General features: G+C 36.2%; 1 protein-coding gene across 4 annotated transcripts in view; it reads right to left on the reverse strand.

Moving 5' to 3' along the window:
- LOC150101214 (rho GTPase-activating protein 45-like) overlaps window positions 1-24,495 on the reverse strand; it is a 519,012-nt gene that overhangs the window by 278,580 nt on the left and 215,937 nt on the right. For all 4 annotated transcript variants that reach the window (XM_090401286.1, XM_090401287.1, XM_090401288.1 and 1 more), the window contains one exon: window positions 17,045-17,109. In XM_090401286.1, coding sequence (XP_090257412.1) covers window positions 17,045-17,109 — 65 coding nt within the window. The remainder of the gene's footprint in view (window positions 1-17,044; window positions 17,110-24,495) is intronic.

Here is a 24,495-nt window from a genome sequence, read left to right on the forward strand (position 1 = left end):
TTTCCATGTCTGCAAAAAAATTTGGCTATTCAATGCTACTATATTCATAAGTGCAAAAGAGATTGACACTGAGAAATGAAGATGGACACTGTCCATCTTCATTTCTCATTGCAATGCTAGTGTTTTGCCACAAAATGATTGGCAATTAATGTTTTTAATGTACCATTAATAGACTGATATGTACACTATAGCTTTTCCTGGCTTTGGTAAGTATATTGCTTGCTACTTTATAAGCATATCTTCCTTAGCTGGAGTAAATGGCAGCTAGAACTCTAGGTATTTATATGACTTTCATCATCACAGTGATGCACCACTGTCTTTCTTATTGGAATCACAAAGCGGCTGTTGTCATATTTTGTCTCCAGGGTTGCATCTGTAGTTTTTGCCCTTTCCCATCTCTGCATACAGGCAGTGTAGGTCACAATGCCATCATATTCACTCCTATGTGCTATCTTATGGCCAAACTTTACTGCTGTACCCTCAAATGGAGGAAGTGCTTTTGCCCTAATGTATGGCACAATGCCCTAATGCTCTAATTTACATTAGGGTACAAGCACCTCCTCCATTTGAGGATAGCAGCAAAGCCCAGCCATAAGATAGCACATAGAAGTGAAGATAGGAATGTGTCAGGAGGCTTTCCAGCTAATGTGGTGAATAATCTAGCTACTGTTTCTCTGTCAGATTTGCTGGCTAATCAGGCCAACACACACACACACACACACACACACACACACACACACACACACACACACACACACACACACACACACACACACACAGAAACCAAATCATCTTAAATAAATCTAGTTTTTAGTAGTTAAATGGCCATTTTCATTGGTTTATCATTAAATATTTCATTGTAATGCATCATCACAAGTTTCTGTATAACATAATAGTGTTACTACTGAGTCAGAATTTTTTATGCTATAAATAGACAGCAACAGCTAGTTTTTGCATTTTTGTGCTGAGATCGCTATGGCTAGTTACGTGCAGTTAACACTCACAGAAAAAGTGTGATTCAAGCTTTGAAATAGAGAAAGCTATTCCTCTCTTGAAATAGCTAAAAGGGTATCCTGTAGTCAACCTACTGTGGTACAGCTGCTGTTGAAAGTGAAGGAAACTGGATCTGCTGAAAGGAAGAAGGGAACATGAAGAAAACCACTGTCTACACCAGGCCAAGATTGAGTTCTAAAGCCACTCTGTTTCAAAAATTGCCATGTGTCGTCCGAGAACTGAAACAGGACTGGGAAGAACAAACGGGAGTTGTGGCAAGTTCTATAACTCTCTGTAATACTACTACTAGTTGACAGTTTGGGCTTCAAGAACAAACAGCTCACTCTTTCACCCTCACTTTCTCTCTTTCACACATACACATCATGTTCTTGATGTTTGACTAAAAACCTACTGAACTTTCTTTGGAAATGGTAGAGATGGCTTATGAGCTTTTTATGCTGATGGCTATTTCAACTTGATGCATATATTTTATTCTTTTATGTCATTCATTTCAGAAGTTTTAGATCACAACCAGCTAAGTAATTAAACTACATTTAAGTGGGGGGGAGAACTATGTTACAGATTATGTAAAAAAAAATAATAAAATATTAGCTCCCCTCAACCAAATAATGTAATACAGGTTGACAACCTTTGATAGATGGGAAACACTTAAACCTCTCCCACCATGACTTTGCAGTGTTGATAACATACCTGTCATATAGAAATCATCTTACACAGACTATCATATGAATGCTTTTCTTACCAAAATTAACCTTATTCATTCTAGGATCCAATTTGCTCTGAAAACAGTATTTCCCAAGTAAACTGCATTTAAAGAAAAAGAGTAATGATCAGATAACTAGATGGTCCTAACTAGATTATCCTGGATATAATTTTGCCAATTATATCGAAATTTCTTCATCTCATTATCAAGGTCAAAAGTCAGACACTACCAAAACACTTCTGCATAGTTCCCTATATTCCACAGGATACTTTTATATACAAAAACTGAATTGTTATTATAATAATAATTTATTATAATTATAAATATAAATAATTATAAATAAATAATATATTTATTATATTATAATATAATAAATATATTATAATATTTATAATCTTCTTCTACAGCTTCTCCCACTTAAGTGGGGTCACTGTTTGTTATGAGTCTCCTCCACACCTTCCTGTCTTGGGCTGTCACCACATCCAAGTTCATCTTCAAGTCCTCTTCTACCAGCTCCCTCCATCTCTTCTTTGGCCGCCCACGCTTCCACATTCCTTTCACATCCATCTGCATAACCCTTCTTACCACATATTCGTCCTCCCTCCTCATCACATGACCAAACCATCTCAACCTTGCCTAATGTATTTTCACTCCTAAGTTCGTAACTTCACTGTTCCCCCTGACATAGTCATTTCTCAGATGATCCTTTCTGGTCACACCGCACATCCACCTAAGCATTCTCATCTCTGCTACTTCCATCCTGCTGATGTTATTTTTCCTCAGGGCCACAGTTTCTATAGCATATGTCATAGCTGGCCTCACTACTGTCCTATAAATTTTGCCTTTCAGATTGATCGGCACCCTCTTATTGCATAACACTCCAGCCATCTCCCTCCAGTTCCTCCAACCCGCTTGTATCCTGCATCCCACTTCCTTCTCAGCTCCTCCATCTTCTTCCACTGTTGAACCTAAGTATCTAAAGTCTCTCACCTTCCTGATAACATTTCTTCCAGCTCTGTCTCCTGGCCACTGCGCAACACATATACTCTGTCTTACTTCTGCTCAGTCTCATACCTCTCTCTTCCAGTACTTTTCTCCATCTTTCCAGTTTAGTTTCCGCTTCTCTTGAATCTACACACAGCAAGATGTCATCTGCATACAACATTGTCCAAGGTGCATCTTCTCTCACCTCCTCTGTTACCACCTCCATCACAATATTAAACAGAAACGGACTTAATGCTGACCCTTGATGCAAGCCAACTGTTACTTGAAAACTTTCTGTCTGTCCCAAACAGGTCCGAACACTTGTCTTCACATTTCTGTACATTTCCCGCACTAACCTGATATATTTCTCCGGCACCTTCTTCTCCCTCAGACACCTCCAGACTTCTTGCCTTGGCACTCTATTGTATGCTTTCTCCAGATCAATAAATACCAGATGTAGCTCCCTTTGTTTCTCTCGATATTTTTCCATCATCTGTCGTAACCCAAAGATAGCATCTGTTGTTGATCTACCAGGTATGAAGCCAAATTGTTCCTTTGCAATCTCCACCTCCTCCCTCAATCTACCATCAAAAACCCTTTCTAGGATCTTCATTGTGTTTGGGATATCAACCTTATTCCTCTGTAATTTTTACAGTCTTGTGCATCCCCTTTACCCTTGTAGATGTGAACAAGAGTACTCTCCCTCCATTCCTCGGGTATATTTTCCTGTTGGCAAACTTTCATGAACAGGTCCCACAGTAGGTCAATTCCCTCTTCCCCCAGTGCCTTCCATGCCTCCACTGGAATTCTGTCGGGGCCCACCGCTTTTCCATTCCTCATCCTCTTCATGGCCTCCGTCACTTCCATTCTACTGCTGTTCTGCACCATCCCCCTCTGTGAGTCCTTGCATTTTCCTCATTCAAAAGTCCCTCAAAGTATATTTTCCATCTGTTTCTTATGTCCACATCCCTCCATAATACTCTTCCTTCAGCATCTTTGATCTGCCTCACATGTAAGATGTCCTTAGCTGCTTTATTTCTACATTTTGCTAGTTGGTAAATTTTTCTCTGTCCTTCCTTTGTTTCTAATTGATCATACAGATCTTGATATGCCATGGCCTTCGCCTGTGCCACAAGTCTCTTGGCTTCTTGCTTTCTCTCTTTGTACACCTCTCTGTCCTCTTCCATTCTTGACTCATCCCACTTCTGCTTTGCCTTCCTCTTAGCTGTCACTGCCACTTGTACATCATTATTCCACCACCAACCCTCCTTCTGCTCTCTAATCTTTCCAGATGTCTCACCAAGCACCTCGATTGCACAGCTCAGGATTACTTTTGAATTATGTTTCCACCAATCTTGTACACTTTCCAGTCCATCCGAAATCCTCTCTAACACTCTCTCCCTAAAATGATTCCTCACACTCTCCTCTTTTAAGCGAAACCACTTAATTGTCTTCATCCCATGGCAACCAGAAGTTCTTATCTTCGATCTTATTTTAAAGTCTGCGCACAGCAGTCGGTGTTGTTGTACTACTTGATCTGTTGGAATTACTTTACAATTTGTCACAACCTTAAGATGTTTTCTTCTAGTCAAAATGTAGTCAATTTGTGAGCTGTTGTTACCACTTCTAAATGTTATCAAATGTTCTTCCCTCTTGAAGAAAAACGAGTTCACAATTGCCAGATCAATTATAATATTTATAATATATTTATAAATATATTATAAATATTATAATATATTTAGAAATTATATAAATACATTATCACATTCATGCCGAGGTTAGATAATTATGAATTATTTTAAGTCAACATTTTATGGTTATGACTTGGAATTTATTCAGAGGAATATTAATAGTAGCAGTAGTAGTGTTATATGGTACCTCCAGGGAGTCCAGACACTCATTGTGAGAGACCCAAACTAACTTTTATACACAAAACCTATCATACTTCTCCTTAAACCCATTTACTGTCAGGCATTACACAACTAATTCTGTAATCCATTCTGCTTATTCACTACTCTCCATGCAAAAAAGCTAATGTTTGTGTAAGAGTGCTCACACAAACATGGAAGTTGTGTAAGCATTCTTATACAACTTCCATGGATAATCACCAGTTCTTTGACTACTTGCCACATATTGAAAAATTTCTTTTGCATCAATTTTATAAAACCACCTTAATATTCATAAGTTTCTGTCATGTCCCCCCCTCTTTTATGCCTATCAACTAAACTTTGTAACCCACACACCTTCAACCTATCCTCTTAGGAAGCATTCCACAGACCAGTCACTAGCTTGGTCACTTGTCAATGAATCCTCTCTCTCTACCAACCTCCAAATCCCCCAAGGTGATCAAACTAACCAGCACTCAAGATGTTGCCAAATAATAGCCTTATAAAGAGGGATAATAACCTCCCTATCTTTACTTGTTAGTGTTTTTCAACAACCAACTAATCCTTTGAGCTGTTTTACCCAACTTTTGCAATATGCTTTCTGAACCGTCTACAAAGTTCCCAACCTCAACAATTTCCTGCAGTTCAGTACCATCAATGTGACACACAGTATGTAACCTTACATTTTGCAACATTAAATTAACAATCATTATCCTTTGTCTGCAATGCCAATTTATTTAAATCACCATGCAGGATATCAACAGCTTGAGAAGCTAGAAGGAATAAATGGCAACAGTGCATGGGAAGAGGTTAGGGACTGTTTGAGAGAAGCAGCATCAGACTGCATACCTAAGGTTGTAAGGGTAAACCAATTGGAGATTAAGTGGATGAGCAGAAATATAAAGCAAGAGCTGCCAAAAAAAGAAAACATTATGTAGGGAATATAGAGAAAAGGTTATCAGCATACTCATGAGAAGTACAAAGTGCAAGCAAGAAGGGTGACTGGTAATGTAAGAAAAGCTAAATCAGATTATGAGATAAAATTTGCTAAGCAGGCCAAAGTAAATCCAAATGAGTTTTTATTTATTTATTTTTTCATTATGTAGCAATTAAGAGGAAAAATAACTATGGATGATTTAATTAATGGTGATGGTAAGAAGATGTTAGAGTGAAAGAAATAGTTGAGTTGCTAAGTGATCACTTTGCAAAGACATATCACATCCAGGTGGAGATTTTGTAGTTGCTGATGTGACAGTGATGTCAGAATTTAAGTAGATGAACAGAAGATGCTCCGCATATTGAAAAATATCAATGTGAATACAGCAGTAGGATTAGATGGCATGCTGGCATGTTTACTACGTGAATTTGGCATTGCCTGTGATGAATTGGTTCAAGTCTAAGCTCGGCAAAGTTCCAAGGAGTGGAAAGAAGGTAAAATAGTTCCATTACATATAAGTGGCTCAAGACAGATGTAGCAAACCACACACAAATTAATATATCAGGAGTTACTGTTAAAGTATTTAGAAAAATTGATTAAAGATAAAATGTTGCAGTGGGTGGATAGGAATATGATACTCTATGGTGGGGAGCATGACTTTGTAAAAGGAAGGTTCTGCTTTAGTAATTTATGCACATTTCATAATAGAATGACAGCAGAATTAGATAAGGGAAATGGATATACTATGATACTTCTGGACTTTGCAAAGGCATTTGACAATACTGCATGGAAAACTATTACAAAAGTTGGAACAAACTGGAATGGATATAAAGCTAGTAGTGTGGATGGTGAGGGTGGCTGACAGATAAACACCAGAGAGGAGTATATGGTGGAGTCAAATCTAGAAGAATGAGAGTAACTAGTAGATTGTGTCAGGATTCTGTACTAGGGCCACTACTCTTTAATTTCTATATTAATGATATAGGGAAAGATTTAAGAGGAAGATATTCAGTTATTTGCTGATGATGTAAAATTGGAGAGGGCAATAGTTGATAAAGGCGATGTAGATATCCTGCAGAATGATTTAAATAAATTGGCACTGTGAGCAAAGGATAATGAATGTTAATTTAATGTTGACAAATGTAAGGTTATGCAATTTGGGTTGAAAAGGTTACATACAGTGTATCACATTGACAGTACTAGATTGCATGTAGTTAATGAAGCTACAGACTTTGGGATAATGGTGACAGAGCAAAGAGGACATATTGCAAAAGAGCTGGTAATATAACTAAAAGGATTACTTGGATGTTGAAAAATATCCAATAAATAAAGATAGGGTGGTTATTATCGATATTTATAAGGCTGTGATTGGGCTGCATCTAGACTACTGTGCACACATTTGATCATCTGGAGTTTCTTGGAAATCAAGAGGTGGTAGAGAAGATTCAGAGACAAATGACGAAGTTAGTTATACGTCTATGGAATGCTCCTATGAGGATAGATTGAAGGTATGTGGGTTACAAAGTAGTTAAGAGGCTGAAAGAAAAAAAAAAAAAGGAGGGGGACATGACAAACTTATAAGATATTAAAGGTTTTTTTTATAAAATTATGCAAAATGAAAATTTTTCAGTATATGACAAATATTTCAATATATGATGGGAGAACTGAGAATGGAGAGAGAGTTATGCTAAGCATCAAAGTGCAAGACAAAATAAGGAATGAGGATATAAGAAAAGAAACAAAAGTGTTTAGACACAGGGGAAGAGATTTTAAAATTAAAATGGAGATGGGCAGGACATATTGGACAAAAAAAAAATCACCCAGTTGCATTCATATGAAAAAAGACAAATGCCTGGATGACCAGAGAGAAGATGAAAGGATGACCTAATGGAGATGGTTGGAAAACTTATTCATTTGGAAGTGTTCAACAGAAAAAGACAGAGGCAAATTTCGGGTTATAAAAAAGTCTAGAAAAAGAAGTAGAAGATAGAGAACTAGGGATCATTCTTGGACGTTGTGTAAGAGTGGGAATAGTAAGGGTGTGAGGACTAGAATTTTTGTGTGGAGAGTGGTGAATGAGTGGATGAATTGCCAGAATTAGTTGAGCACACTGACAGTGAATGGGTTTAAGGAGAGGTATAATAGGTTTTGTGTGTATAAACATTCATCACGGGAGACTCACACTAGTCTCTGAACTCCATGGAGATACCGTACAATAATATTTTGGAGAAAGAGGCAAAGGAGCAAAATTCACCATGAAGTTTACTCAAATCTTCTACAGCAGAGAAAATCAGACACTGCAACAAATTATTATACTGACACCAGCCACAAAAGACTCAATGGAAAAACATAAAATATCTTCATAAAAACAGGTTTCTATATACGAGAGTATTTAAAAAAACAACTCACAGGAACTTCTCCAATGAATTTATAAAATTTTACAAGCAGTGTGCTGTAATTAGTTACTATAATCAACATCCCACAACCAAAGATTATCTTATACAACTTTGAATGTTTTAGAATATTACATCTTCTCCAAGGTGCAATTAAAAGTTGACTATAGCATGCTGTACCAAATGAAGTATTATTATCAACATTTGACCTCCATGGAGTCAGAGACTCATCGTGGGAGGTACTTACTATTGCATACAATGCTCATCCAACCGCATCTTAAACTGATTCAATGTGTCCACATCCACAACACACTCAGGCAATGCATTCCACTCACCAACCACCCTCCATGCAAAGAACCTGCTTCTCACTCCTTTGCTCACACCCTCCTTATACAGTTTCCAGCAATGGCCTCTTGTTCTACTCCCCTCTCCCATTCTATGAAAAATCTCTTCCATGTTTACCTGATAACAACCCCTGACCAGCTTATGTCTCAATCATATCCCCCCTCTTGCTCCTATTCACGAGGCTCTGCAACTTATATTCTCTCAATTTGTCCTCGTACTCCACATTCCAAAGATCACAGACTACCTTTGTGAATATTCTCTGTATCCTTTCCAACATATCCTCGCCACCATAAAAAACCGGCGACCAAATCTGTGCACAATAATCCATATGAGGCCTGATCAAGGCCTTATACAATGGAATCATAACCTCTCTATTTCTGCAAGTCAGGGTTCTCGGCATCATTGCCATTATTCCATGTGATGTCTTCACAACTTGTGCAATGTGGCCACTGAATTTCAGGTCCTTGTCCACCATCACTCCTAGATCTCTCATCTCCTCTACTTCTGTTAAAGTTTCCCCACCCAGTGTATAATTTGCATCCCATCGTTGCTTACCAAATCTCAAAACCTTACACTTGGCAACATTGAACTGACAGTTCTACTTACCTGCCCATTCATGCAATCTATTCAAGTTCTCTTGTAAGGCATTAACATCAGCCTGACTGTTTATTGCTCTCCCAGTTTTGCATCATCCGCAAACAGCTGGATATCACTAGTTAAATGCAACCCAATATCATTAACATACAAACTGAACAACAATGGACCCAAAACTAACCCCTGCGGCACACCACTGGTGATCTTTCTCTTTCGAGATACTGCATCCCTGTATACAACTTTCTGATACCTATCTGACAGCCAGTCACTGATCCAACACAGAAGTCTGTAATCCAATCCCATCTGTTTCAATTTATTTAAGAGCTTGTCATGTGGCAGTCTAATCAAAAGCCTTTGCAAAATCCAAGTACACCACTGTATATGCATCTCCTCTGTCCAAGATATTTGTCACCTTGTTATAGTACATAAGTAAGTTAGTGAAACATGATCACCCCTTAATAAGCCCATGCTGATAACCACAGAGAATACTGCTGTTATCAACCCATTTCTGTATCCTACTTCTCACCAATCTCTCCAGGACCTTCACCACAACTTCAGATATATAGACTGGTCTATAATTTGAAGCTACAGCCTTACCTTTAGGCAGTGGAACAATTTTACTCTCCTTCCACTGCCTTGGAACCTGTGCTGTTGCAAAACTTTTATTAAACAGGCATGACAATGCTGGAATATTCCCTTAAGATGCATGGTGATATGTCATCAAATCCTATCGCCTTATTAACATCAAGGTTATTTATTTCCTCAAATACCTCCTGCTCACTCACAATTAAGCTATCCTCTCCTATGTCCTCTACACTTAAGTTCCTCATGATTCCACCCTGATCAGGATGAAACACACTTATAAATTGATCAGTGAATACCTCAACAATGGCTTCTGCAGCAGTTACCATTCTACCACTTTCATCCTTTAACTTCATCTTTCCATGATCATTCTTCCTTTTACTTGCCACATATCTAAAAAACCCTAAGGTTTTCCTTAATCTGATTTGCCAATTTCTGTTCATACTCTACTTTTGTTTTCCTTATTAACTGAGTCACTCTCCTGGCTTGTTCTTTATATTCTTCATTGGACTGATTACCATTATTCATCTTGTACTTCCTCCAAAGTACTTTTTCCAGATTTCATGCTTAAGCTCCACATTCATCCATTTTACACCTACCTTATTCAGTCTTTTGGCCTTTGGGATACATTTGTACACTGATGCTGTTATGTATTTCTTTGTAAGTTCCCATGCAGCATTTATTTCCTTACCACTCAACTCTTCGTTCCATGTTATAGCTCGAAGTTGTCTCCTAAGCTTGCCATAATCACCAGCCTTATAATTCCACATATATCCTTTCCTCGCAAATAGCCTGCATATGATTAGCCACAATACAGGTGATTACTTCATGATCACTTTCACCAACTGGAGGAAAATGTGAAACCCCTCTAAGAATTACATCCTCTGATGAAATGATCAGATCTAGAACTCTTGATCCTCGCGTGCCTTCCTTTACGTGCTGCCTGAGATAGTTATCTCTCAAGAACTCGAGTAATTCACTTTTCTTGTTCCCAAATGCTATCTCTTCATTCCAATCTATACCACCATAATTAAAATCACCCATAATAATTACCTTTCCTTTGTTCACTAATCCAAGCTGTTTATACATTTTTTCATCACCACCTTCCACATTCCCAGGCCTATAGCAACATTCAACTAAATATGTCTTCCTCTCAACCTCCGCGTTACACCACACTACCTCATAACCACTGCCACTATTTCCCCCTTTCATGTCTACCTTATGTGGACTTAATTCTCCTGCTATCATCAGCAGCACTCCCCCTCCCTTCCTGCCCTTTCTATCCTCACAAAAAATACTGTACCCTTCCATTTCTATTCCCGTTACGATATCATCTTCATTCAACCATGTTTTACTTATTCCAATGATTTGGGGGTGAATAAACTCAATCACTTTATTTCATCCCCTTTATTTCTGATACTTCTGGTATTTGTAAATAAACACAACAATTTATTTTTCGGTCTATAGCCAGTCCTATCCAAGCCATATGTTGGTTGTGATTTACCCACTACACCTGCCAAATCATCTTTATCACTGCTTACCACATATACCTGCGAGTCACCCAGTATTCATACCACTGTTGAAAACATTTGCCAAAAGTTTTATCCTATGTTTTGAATACAACAAGTATTGCTGAAATTTTTTAATGATAATGTAATAATAAGGATAATACAACAATCAAGTCATTTTTGGCCATAAATTCCTGCATAAAGCAGACTCACTAGGAATATTGTTATGCTGGAGGAATAAATCTTTTACCACTTTGTAAGACATTTTCACCTCTTGTTACAGAGAACATCTAAACAGAAACGTTGGTTTGACTTCAAGACAAATTTATAATGCAAAATTCCAGAACTGTCAATTTACTTTTGAACTTGGTTCATTATTTCCTATCCAAAAACAAATTGCAAATGTTAAATTTCTGTGGAAAATTGAAGCAGAATTGTTACATCATATGTGTGTTATTTTTTGTCTGCCACTATTTTATGCACTTGAAGTTGAAATAGTATGACACATAGCAACACTTTACAAAGTATTACTTCAGTAGCATATGCTACTAGTTAGAAATAATTGAAATAATAACTCAACAGACGTATCAACTGTTTATGACATTTGTTTCATTAGAAGCAGCGTTATAGTGCCAAGAGTGACAGTGTGTTTTGACGAATGGTCGGAAAATGAGTTTCAAACAGAGAGCTGCAATTGACTTTTGTGTTAAACTCGGTAAAAGTTTTACCGAAACACATCAAATGCTTCAAAAAGCATACAGTGATGAATGTTTATCCGATACTCAAGTTTACGAGTGGTTTAAGTGATTTCAAAGTGCCTGATTTCATCAAGGAAAACCCAAAATCGTCTGTGAGATTGATGAATTGGGGATTCCAAAATCAACTGTGCACAACATTTTGACCGAGAGTTTGGGCCTTCATAAATTGAATTCGTGTTCCCCACAAGTTGACCAGTGACCAAAAAATGTATGGAATTGCAAGGATCGCATTAAAACTTCTCATAAGGACTCAAACTTCCTTGAAACGATTGCTACTGGTGACAAAACATGGTATTTTGAGTATGAGCACGAGAGAAAGCAGCAGAGTACTGAGTGGAGACCACCAGAAGAGGGGCATCCGAAAAAAAAGTTGCTTGGAGAAGTCAAAAGTAAAGACAACGCTGATTTGTTTCTATGAATCCACAGAGAATTCATTCAGCCTGGCCAAACAGTCAATGCCGAAAATTTGTCACGGCATGAATATCGTGATGGTGTTGCAGGCAGCTGCATCACCATCATGATATTCATGGTCACTTTGCACAATAACGCACCATCTCATCGTTCAAACATTGTGAGACTGTTTTTGAGCAAAAACCAAGTTTGGGTGTTGGATCACTTGCCGTATTTACCTGATTTAGCACCCTGTGACTTCTTTCTCTTCCTCTGACTTCATTTGCCAATGAAAGGAAAGTGACATGACACTATTGCAAAAGTTCAAGCAGCAGTAACCACGACCCTCAACAGTATCCCAAAAAATAATATAAGAAACTCATTTAACGAATTAATTGACCGTGCCAAATGCTGTATCGAAGCTAAGGGAGAGTATATAGATTGAAATAAATTATTTGAATAATTATAATTAGCCTGTGTTTTATTTTCTCTCAAAAGTTCAGTTTCTTTTTGGACAGAGGATGTAGTACTTTTTCAGGATATTAGGAATTGGTGGTGATGGTCACACAATGGGTGACGAAAATCTTCTATCATCTTTTCAATCAAAAGATTTGTATGGCTGCGTTACTGTTAGATGTATGGAACTTCTCATAGGTTATGGAAGCCTCTATTCCATTTGAATAGAGATTTCCAAAGAAAAAAACAGGAAATATGAAATATTAAATCCCCAATATTAATTCTATTAATCACAGCTTTTGTTCATTCATATTTCCACCTCTTTTGTAGCTGGATAATTCTGTTGCAACTCAGATAAAATGTCTTGGCATTTTTTAAACTTTTATGATCTACATATAAATCATATCTAGATATAAAGATGATATAGATAAAAAAAAAAAAAACTCTTGATAATTCAAATATGCCATATTAAGTGCCTTTTGAACTTTTGTAACAGAAGAATAATCAATATCTGGATAGCAAAAAAGTTTCATAGTTCTGATAATTCTCCAAATATTCTGCAAGTTTGTGTTGTACTTTTGCATTCTAAATATTTCTATAAGCAACCTAAATGCTCACTCCTCCCTCAGCTACTTAAATACTGCATAAACATGCAGTTTTTAAACAAATTATGTCATGTTTGCCCAGCCACTCAAATTAAAAGAATTTGCAGTTCTTCAATGCTTTTATTTCAACAGTGACATTTTTTAACACTTCTTATATAAACGATGCCCTTTTTCTGTCCATCTATAACCTGTAAAATTGTGAGCCCTAAAATTAATCTGCTTAAATCTTCACAGCTACAAGAATCCATCAGTGTTTGCATGAGTTCAAATGACTATACTGACTGTACCCTCTAGACACTCTAAACAAATATGCCTCTGCAACTTGTCAACATCACTGTACCACATAGCACAGGTTAAAAGAAACTAATTAGAGTGTACTAAGTTGGAATGGGCTAGAGTAATATTGGAGTAGAGACATTGGAGAAATTACTAAATAAAATCAGTAGGCAAGTATTATAAATTAGAAATTCTGAAATAATTCTAAAATTCTGAAGGCAAAAATTTTGTGTGCACATTTACTAGGCATGTGCACTCCCTTTTCGACCAGTGTGTGGCCACAGTTTAGAGCAAACATTAATTCAGAGATGGGAGATGAGTAACCAAAAATGATAACAGGCTTAATGAGCGCACTATGAGGCTCAATATTTGGTTGAAAAGGGAAAGATATGAAAGAGACATGTCAGTCGCTAAAGGGATTCTATAAAGACAGATAGAGAAATATTTTAATACCTAACAGGAGGGCAGAGAACTAAGGCCATCCATTAAAAATGAGTAACAGTGTAGTTAGTTAGCAAGGTTGTGAGGACAAAGTTTTTTGCTTGAGTGGAATGGATTGAATGCATATCATTGAAGGAATTTAAGGAAAGTTATAATAAGCATTATATAGTTTAGTGTGGATGAACCTTCAAATAATAAGCTTAAGATATATCACCGATTTTCTGGCAATGGAGGTTCAGCACTTCCTTTAGTCTGGACAAAATTATCAGAGTGCACTTGAAATTCCCACAATCATCTGAAAGTTCACTGAACAGCACAGGTGGCATTGCTTGTATGCAATGCTCACATAATTATTTATGTCAGCATTGCACACATAAATTTCAAAATCAAGAGATCACCATCATATAATCAAGAATAAGCTTGATTCTTAACTTATCTTGCTTACATTTAAACCTAACTGGAGGTAGGGCTTCCAGTTCACAGTGGTAACAATACTGGTGTCAAGCATAAGCCCATATCTACTTGCACTGTATAATTTATATTAATGCATTTCATTTAATTATTTAGCTCAAATTTCATTTACCATTAATATTTAAGTTTCTAGCAGTTCACTGTGATTTAGAGACATACAAGGGATAAAATTAGTGGATCTTATTTTTCTCTCTCACTCACACATACACACAAAATAAAATCTTTTCCATACTCTTTACTTCAATAATACACAAATTTAAAGGAAAGATCTCTTTCTCTCTCGCTCACTGGAATAACTTTTTCCTTCTTTATTCTTTCAAGCATAAACATGTCACATGTATTATCTCCTCAACATCAAATAAAACAGTCATTACTATACTTCTAAAAACAACTACTTATCTTATAGAAATCACTAATCTGCACAACCTTAAAAACATGTAAGTTAAATCTCCTAAGAACGTGTGCTAAAAATTAAACTCCATGCAGAACAGTGAAATCAGGATTACTAATGGTTTATCTTCTAATTATTTACCTCACTAATTATTACACACATATTTTCTATAGATGAGCACATTTCATGGCCACTGTTCAAAATCAGGAACACTAATTCTCCACCTTCTGCATTGGTTAAGAGATGCACTCAAGGGTCAAGGGGCATTACCAATTTTCAGTTCAACCTCCAAACTTCAGATTTTTTTCTCATTCTTTGTTTGTTACCTTTCCCCACTGTTATTTCAGACAATGAAACAGCCACCCTCCTAGGCATTTTCTAAAAGTACAGTCCACAGATATTTGCTTTTCTTCTCAACTTTTTATCATCCACAATATTAGTATAAATCAGGCTGAGTAAACTCTTCTGTTTGGGATCATGATAAAAATCTTGAAAAACCACTACTCACTTATTAAACAGCAATGTATCACTTAATTTTCTGTTGAAAGTTTGCTCCACCTTTGCAAGGAGTTGTTCGGTGTTGTACCACTTTACCCCAGTCCTGAAGATACTTTCAGGCACAAACTTTGTTTGCACACACTTGGATAAAGGATTAAACTGAATTTATTATAACTTAATTTTCTATAGCGAATTTTCATTCATCCCAGTTCTCATATCTTCTATGTTTTTAATGTTTTTAGGAGGAAACTATACCTTTGTTTTTTATCAACTTCTGTCTACCGGGTCTCATTAATTCTAATAATATTTGGACAAAAGCACTGATCAAATTATTAATCCCACTGTTATTTCTGATATTGTTAGCATTAGTGAATAAGGATTAGGATCAGATTGCAGGTTTCCTATTTCTCTTCTTGAAAGCTGAAAATTGACAACACTGATTGCAAAACAAACATCTGCAAATTGCATGTCAAATGTGCTTTGTCAGCATGTTTCATAAATTCAGACCATTCATAGTAATAAATATGCAATAGGTTAACAACCTTTTGTGAGTGGGATTAACATAAAAAATAAAATAAAAGGCAGAAACATATTAGACATTATTAATCATATGAAGAGCCAAAGGCTTCAATTTGGCAACATAAACTTATTTAAGTTAAGGGATATTACATCCCATATTGTTTCATAGCTGAATAAGAAACTCAAAGAGTTTCATGCCGAATATAGTAAATATATAAAGTTCGGCGAATCCAAGCGTAAGGAAATACCTGGATAGTGTTACAACTGACCCTTTAGGGAGTGCAACACTGAGGCAACTCATGGTAAGGGTGGAGCAAGCTCTGATCACTATTCTTGATATTTTCCCATAATGTGAAACCCGGCTCCTAGGAGCTGTATTACTGTTCTACATTATGAGTGAGAGAAGGTCACTACCCAGACCAGTTTTGACCTTTATTGAGGTCTCATCAGTGAGTAGGTAGACCTAGAAATACCAAGTTTGTAGCAAACAGTGTTGCACCTCCCTAAAGGGTCAGTTGTAACACTATCCAGGTATTTGCTTACACTTGGACTCGCCGAACTTTATATATTTACTATATTTGGCATGAAACTGAGTTTCTCATTCGGCTATGAAACAATATGGGATGTAATATCCCTTAACTTAAATAAGTTTATGTCACCAAATTGAAGCCTTTGGCTCTTCATATGATTAATAATTTATTAGGACACCTTCTTGGCAATTCTCATAGCAGGGTATATGTAAGTTCTGTTTGCTACAAACTTGGTATTTCTAGGTCTACCTACTTACTGATGAGACCTCAATAAAGGTCGAAACCAGTCTGGGTAGTGACCTTCTCTTACTCATAATGTAGAACAGTAATACAGCTCCTAGGAGCTGGGTTTCACATTATGGGGAAATATCAAGAATAGTGATCGGAGCTTGCTCCACCCTTACCATGAGTTGCCTCAGTGTTGCACTCCCTGAAGGGTCAGTTGTAACACTATCCAGGTATATGCTTACGCTTGGACTCGCCGAACTTTATAACAATATGGGATATAATATCCCTTAACTTAAATAAATATTAGACATTCTTCTCAAATCTACTGATTATTAGTTCCTCATTATTGCTTTTAATACTATTTCTACTTATACCCAATTATCACGATAATTTTATAAAATTCGTATTTTTCCAAAAAAATTCCAATTTTAGAATTATCTTAGTATTTTATTTTTAAAATAGAATTATACATATTTCCATTTCATAATTTCATGAGATAAATTATATATATAAAAACAATACATCAGAAAGTTACCTCTTCTTTTAATGTTTGCCTCATGGTTTGTGCTAACTTTACCATATTACGAGAGTGCTCACCTTCTGAAAAAAAGGAAAACAACTTTCAAATATATATTTATTTTTTATACAAGGTGTTGTCCAAAGTTTCTAGGCTGCCTGCAGGACAACAATATTACTGTCATACAGTAAGAAATTCACTACTACCAGGTAATATCAGGATAATATAGTCTACCATGTCATTTTCCATCAAGCCCATCAACCATAACATGAGTCAGCTGTATTGTTCTTTGTAATGAATCCACATTGCATAAAAATAATGCCAGTGTATCAAATATTTCAAGCATGATAAATATTCTACTGAAATTGACAAGTTATTGTTAAATATTCATTTGGAGAAGAAACCATGAGAAGAATTTACACATATCGGAATGATCTGAAACTGTTCGTAAGTGGAATGACTTGATTCAGATGGAGAATATATATAACATCAATCCACAAGCACAAAAAAAAAAAAAAAAAAAAAAAAAAAAAAAAAAAAAAAATGTAAACAGGACCTCATTTAGATTTTGCCGAAGCATTTGAAAATCGTATGAACAAGCAACAGAAAGATATGCTCATCTGCTCATCAGTGACCTAAAAGAAGAGTGTCTGCACCGTGTGAATAATTCCTGCACTTCAGAAATCATTTTGTTTAAATCTATACCTCCTAAAATTAAGGTAACATGGATTCTAGAAAGCAGCAAAATCAGCATTACTATGCCCAAAAAAATTTCATGTTAACATCACAAATCTGTTGCTGATATTTTCTGATGCTGATCTGATTCTGTATTCACTCCAAAGAATTCAGTAAACTGTCAAGTCCAGTAGTTCTATGCAGTTCTAATTAGCTGTCAAACACATCAGTTCTATCAAACAGCGGTTCTATGCCATCTACTAAGGAACGTATGGCAAAAGCAAAGATAAATGACTTAAGAAACGGTGCTGATGAATAGTTATGGATATAACTAACTTAAATGTGAAGAAGCCCAATATTATCAGCACATTCAAATTACCCAACATGAGAATACTCTACTACTCATATTTATGGTATCCATAGAAATGCAACATATGATGTTAAGGTATAGCATTAAAAAACACAGTCCAAAAACTTTTTGATTACACCATGCATAATATTGTTATTAGTAACATCCAACCTCCGTGGAGTCAGAGACTCATCATGAGAATAATACAGTATTTATTCAAGTAAAAACAAGTACACTTATACAGGATTGTCTATATATAATGAAAACCCACAGTGAAATATTATAAACGTATTAATTATACTACACACTTTATTATAGCTTTTATAATTTTCATTTTTTATAATAACATGATAATTCAGCTGGATAAAGGAAATATATGACTACACAGTGATACTGCTAGAGTTTGCAAAGGTTCACATGGAACTGTTAACATAAATTGGAGTTAAATGGAGTTGGATATGAAGGATAAGAGTGTGGCTGATGGAAAGACAACAAAGAGTAGTAGTATTATATATAGGGGAAGTTAATCCAAGAGAAGACAGGGGACTGGTGTGGTGCAGGGCTCTGTACTTAAGTTACTGCTATTTAACTTGTATGTCAGTAATACAGGAAATGAATTAATGTGAAATATTTACCCAGTTGTTTGCTGACAATGCAAAAAGAAAGAACAACAGTCAGTGACAACGGAAACATTTGACATACCATAGTTTAAAAATTCTGTGGATTTTTCTATTAGAAGCATACAAAAAAAATATTAAAAAAAAATAGAAATAAATAATATGCACGTGCGCGTGCACACACACACACAAACCACTCACAGTACAGTTTGGCCAGAAATGCACAAATATGGAGGTATAAAAGTTTTACAGTGGTACATTGCATAATTCAGACAACCTGATCAGAGGATAGAATTCCAGATGACTGGAACAGAGCTTTCATAGTACTCATCTATAAAAAGGGAAAAATAAACTGAATGTAATGATTATTTCCTTTACTAAGCATTCCTGGTAAGATTTAATCAAGTGTACTTGAGAAACGACTAAGAACAATTGTGGAAGGGAAGCTTGGTGAAGATCAAGCTGGATTCATGCAAAATAGAGGTTGTCAGGATCAGATTTTCACTTTAATACAAACAGTTGAGAAATCTTGGGAATATAACAAGGATTTGTATTTGAGTTTTGCTAATCTGGAAAAGGGATATGACAAGGTGCCAAGAGGAAAGCTTTGCAAAATGCTATAGTTATATGGTGTAAATAGGACATATCGAGCAATACATAGTTTCTATTTAAGCTGTTAAGTCGGTAGTTAGAATTGAAGGAAATACAGGAAGATGGCTTGATGTTAAATCAGATGTGTGACAAGTGTGTACGTTATCTCCACTGTTATTCATTACCTACATGGATCACATTATGAAGGAAAGTGACATTAAACTTGATATCAAAATTGGTGATGCTATTCTTAGCTCTTTATGCATATAATGCTATTATTATTATTATATAGGCATCTGCATGGAGTCAGGAGACTCATTGCAGGAGATTCAATCTATCATAACTCTACTTGAACTTATTAACAGACAAAACACTCACAACTGACTCTGGCAGTCCATTCCACTCATTCACAACTTTCCAAGCAAAAAAATCTGGTCCTCACATTACTACTAACCAAACTTTTATTCAACTTCCAGGGATGACCTTGTTCTGATCCCTCTAGCCAAGCACCAAAACATTTCTCCTGCATCTATCTTATAAAACCATTTAAGCAACTTAAATTTTTCTATAATATCGCCTCTTTTTCTCCTATCAACCAACTTCTACATCCACAAACCTTCAATCTATCCTAATAGAGAACATTCCACAGGCCACTCACCATCTCGGTCTCTCACCTCTGAATCATCTCCACCAAGTCAGAGGCATTGCCACTTCCCACGCACATTCTTGCAAAACCCAAGCTGATCTCCCATCTAATCCTACAGCTATATTTACATTCAGATTCTATCCTAAGAACCTCCAATTCATCCACCTGTATTCCCACATTAATATCTGTCACATATGTTAAAACAGTAACCTCTCACTAGGATGATATATCCATTCAAAGAAGTCACTCAGTAACTCAACTATTTTATCTGCTGTCTCCTCGTGATCATCATTACTCATTAAAGCTAATCTTCCATAGTCATTCTTCCTCTTACTTTCCACATAATGAAACAACTTTTTGGGATTTCCTTTGGCCTACTTGGCTGGCTTCTTCTTCTCATAATCTGATTTTGCCTTCCTTGCCAATGGTCACCTTTCTTGCCTGAGCCTTGTACTGTTCATGAGTTTGCTGGTCACCTTTCTCTTTATATACCCTCCACAGCATGTTCTTCTGCTGCTCATGCTTAATGATATTACTCATCCATCTAATTTCTAGCTGATTAACCCTCCTTAGCCTAGGTATACAAGTAAACACTGCTTCCTCTACATGACTTTCAACTATATCTCATATACTACTAACATCCTTATTCTGCAGTGTTTTATGCCATGGTTGGATTTAAGCTTCTCCCTAAGCATGTCATAATCACCTGCCTTATAGTTCCACAAATACCCCTTCTTGATAGAATATTCCTCATGTTTTACAATCTTCTGAATCAAGCAGAAGTCTGCAAGATTTCCTAAGTAAATTGAATAACTATTGTAATAAATTTGGTATGAAAATCAGCCATAAAAGCACAAAGACAATGAAAATAGAAACATTGAAAACCTCAAATGAATCCTGAGTGGTGAACCTATAGAACAGGTAAAACATTTCAGCTATTTAGGCACAATGTTTAGTGAAGATGGTAAATTAAATATGGAAATAGACAACAGAAATAGTAAAGCTGTTATCATAGAACGTCAGCTGAATAAATTTATATGGAATAAGAAAGAAATTAGTCAGAACTCTAAATTAGCTGTATATACAAAACAGTTTTCAAATCAATTTTAACTTATGGATCTGAGAGCTACGTTCGAAATAAAACACTTGATCAAAGACTGGAGACCTCTGATATGAGAGTTCTGAGAAAGATTAGTCGAGTGAACAGATGGCAGTATCATATTAAAAATGAAGATCTTAGGAAAAAACTTGCCATGGTCATTCAGGAATGAGTTAGTAGAGTTAATCTCAAGTGGTATGGTCACTTAAACAGAATGGGAGAGGAAAGATTAGCAAAACAAGTGTTCTTTGCCAGATTGGCAGTTAACGGATCCAGAGAAAGATCAAGATATAGATGAATCAATACAGTAAAAAGTGCCTTAACAGACAGAACTACAAAATCAGAAACGTTGGAGTCTTGACAAGATAACAGATTAATTTGGAGGAAAATTGTTGATTTGAAGTTAGTAATGGTATAACGTTTTCATGTACTATCATAATTATCCTGCACCTTTCCCTTCCCCTGAAGGCACATATCAGGAATTTGATGATGATGGCAAAAGGAATAAAGCTGAAATGAAGAAATTAAAGTTTAAAAATATCAAGTCATTGGTTTCAATTTTTTTTGCCATGAAGATGGGAAACTTACCAGTGTACATGTGTCTGTGGCATGTGTTCACTTGGTAGGTAGGCATAATATGCACAAATTTCAAAATGGGAAACCAGACTTACTTCTGTCATGACTCCAAGAGAATTTTCTAGTAAGTAAGAAGTAGAGAAATTTTTGGAGTCATCAGAGAAGGCTGCCATAAAGGAAAACCTTGTTAGAAATCTAAATAGTAGTTCTAAATAGGAAATGAATAATACCAGACATAGAAATATTTCATAAAGTTTGGAGAAAACTAATAACAAGTAGTAATTACATCATGTTTGAGGTTTAATGGAATATTTTCAAGCACTGGGAAAGGATTAAAACTAATTTTAATGCTTCCAATATTTCGTCTGATCACTGAGACATCTTCAGGGATTATTTTTTTTTTATTATTATTATTATTTGACACCTCCAGGGAGTCCAAAGACTCATCGAGGGAGGGCACCTGATCTACAACTCTGTCTCCACCACCATTCACCAACTGACCGCAACTACACCAACGCCATCTACTGCCGACCACCACCACTAGTATTTCCACAGACAATCACAAACATCCTGCTTATTACAAATAACTTTTGTAACAACACACTCAAATACAATACTAAGTGAAACACATGGGTGACTCTAAAGTCCTATCTAGGTAGTGTGTCCTCTATGGGCATTTGTAGGTTGCAATGTGGGATCTCTGATAATTAATGTTTCCCAAATTTTTCGAAGCTTTATGCAACAGTATTTATTTAAATTTGGTTGATTTCTGAGTGATGCCACAGATTCTAAAAAGTATTTCTTTTTTGAATTTACTATGGTGGAGCATGGTGGTGTTTCTCCAGGAGATCCTGTGGGTTGTATCCAAAACATGGTCTGCTGCCAGATTGACCATAGTCATGATTGCAAATGTATGATTTGTGTTCTTCTAAATGGATGGTTACTGATCTACCTGTCTTTCCACAGTAAGCCAGTTTGCAGGAACAGGATACTTTATATACTCCAGACACAGAGAGGAAGGAGATGATCTTTGGTAGAATGGATAAGGGTAAGGTAAAGGTGAGACTTAAAAGCTGTGTAGAGGTTGTACTTTTTTAAGGACCTGGCTATTTATTCTGATGTGCCATGGATGTATTGTATGGTGATGGCATTTCTGAAGTCCTTCTGAAGAGATAGCTGCAGATTGGGGGAGGAACTGATTATTTTTTAAATTCTGTAATCGCTGTAAGCACTGGAAAGGAAGGTGTTGTGTATGTGGTTGAGTTCGGTTGAAAGGGAGGTTCCACTGGAACAAAGCTTGCGGGCTCTATTTGTTAGAGTTTTAATCATGCCATATAGTTGAGAAGGATGGTGGTGGGAGAGTTTGTGAATGCATCTGCCTGTGTGAGTAGGTTTTCTATATACAGAGAAGGAAAGGTTACCATTAGGAAGGCATATTACTAAGGTGTCTCGGAAGGGTAAACTATTGTTATTTTCATTTTTCATTGTAAACTGGATTCTTGGATGTAGGCAATTGAGGTGATTGAAGAAAGAGTCTAATGTGTCTGGGTCATGAGGCCAAATAGAGAAAACATCATCTACATATCTTAGCCAGATAGAAGGTTTGAGAGGGGCTGAGTCTATGGCTCGTTTTTCAAAAATATTTCATGTAAAAATTGGCAAGAGGGGTGAGGGAGGACCCATAGTGTTGTGTACGTTCTACAAACAGACAGTGGTTCCCTCTGTCTGTTTGTAGAACCACTATGCCCTCAGTCACTGAGGTGAAATATTAGACGCATTAAAATTAGTTTTAATCCTTTCAAGGTGCTGAAAATATTCCGTTAAACCTCCAATATGATGTCCTCACAGCACTTAAGCCTCAAAATACAGACAAGTGGTAAGTACCTATTGGATTTATGTTTGTGACATGGATGTCTCCACTATGTTCCAATCTATAGTGCACAAATTCACAGGGGATTTGAAATGGAAAGCGATTGTTTAATTTTGAGTAGGATAAAAATGAATAATCATAAGAATAACACTTTCTTCACAATCTACAACTAAAAAATAATAATAATAAATAAACTGAACAAAAGTTCTAAAAAGAATCAAAGCTAATCAGGTTTCAGATTAAATGAAGTTTGTAGACTGAAATACACAAATATTGCAGAAAAAAATGAGTTTGATAACAAGAATTGTAGGCTCAATGACAGAGTGAAGAAACTGACTGATTTAGCCAAGGTGGCATGTGATTAAGCTGTCTTCAAGAATAGAACTTCATGGACTCAGGAAGTTAAAGAGGGAGTCATGAAAAAAAAAAAAAACCATATTAAAAGTTCCTAGCAAGTAAATGTAAATTGGCATAGGAAAGCAAAGCATTGTTTAAAAGTATCAGGTAAACCAAAAAGTTGGTATGGTCTTTTATTATTATTATTATTATCCAGGCCTCCACGGAGTCAAAAGACTCATCATGGGAGGTCGTTTTTAGGAAACACAAAGTTTATCATACCAATCCTTGAACCCATTGACCGTTCTCGCTCCAACCACTCTCTCAGGCAATGCATTCCAAGGTTCAACCACCCTCCATGCAAAGAAACGACTCCTCATAAAAGTTAAACAACCACAGAAATTTTCGTACAATGTTTTAATCATTAAAATAAGCACAATCTACAACTCTTTCCCAACAACGCAGAACTTGGTAAATTCTGCTTTTATAAAATGTTTTGTCTTTAGAAGTAATAAATCTAGCAACCTGCTTCAATCTCTGTTTTATTGCAGAACTGACCATTCTACATGTGATTGTCTAGCGTCATAAAAAGGTGATAATTGTTTGGAGAAATGTCAAGAGAATATGGACGAGAGGAAGTATCTCAAATCCTAAATCACAAATCTTCTCATGCGTAAATTTTACAATGTCCTGTAAGAATAGCATTTTCT

The sequence above is a fragment of the Typopeltis vanoorti genome, chromosome 12 (genome assembly GCF_054136105.1).
Source record: "Typopeltis vanoorti isolate ZY-2024b chromosome 12, IOZ_Tvanoo_1.0, whole genome shotgun sequence".
Lineage (NCBI taxonomy): Eukaryota > Metazoa > Arthropoda > Arachnida > Uropygi > Thelyphonidae > Typopeltis > Typopeltis vanoorti.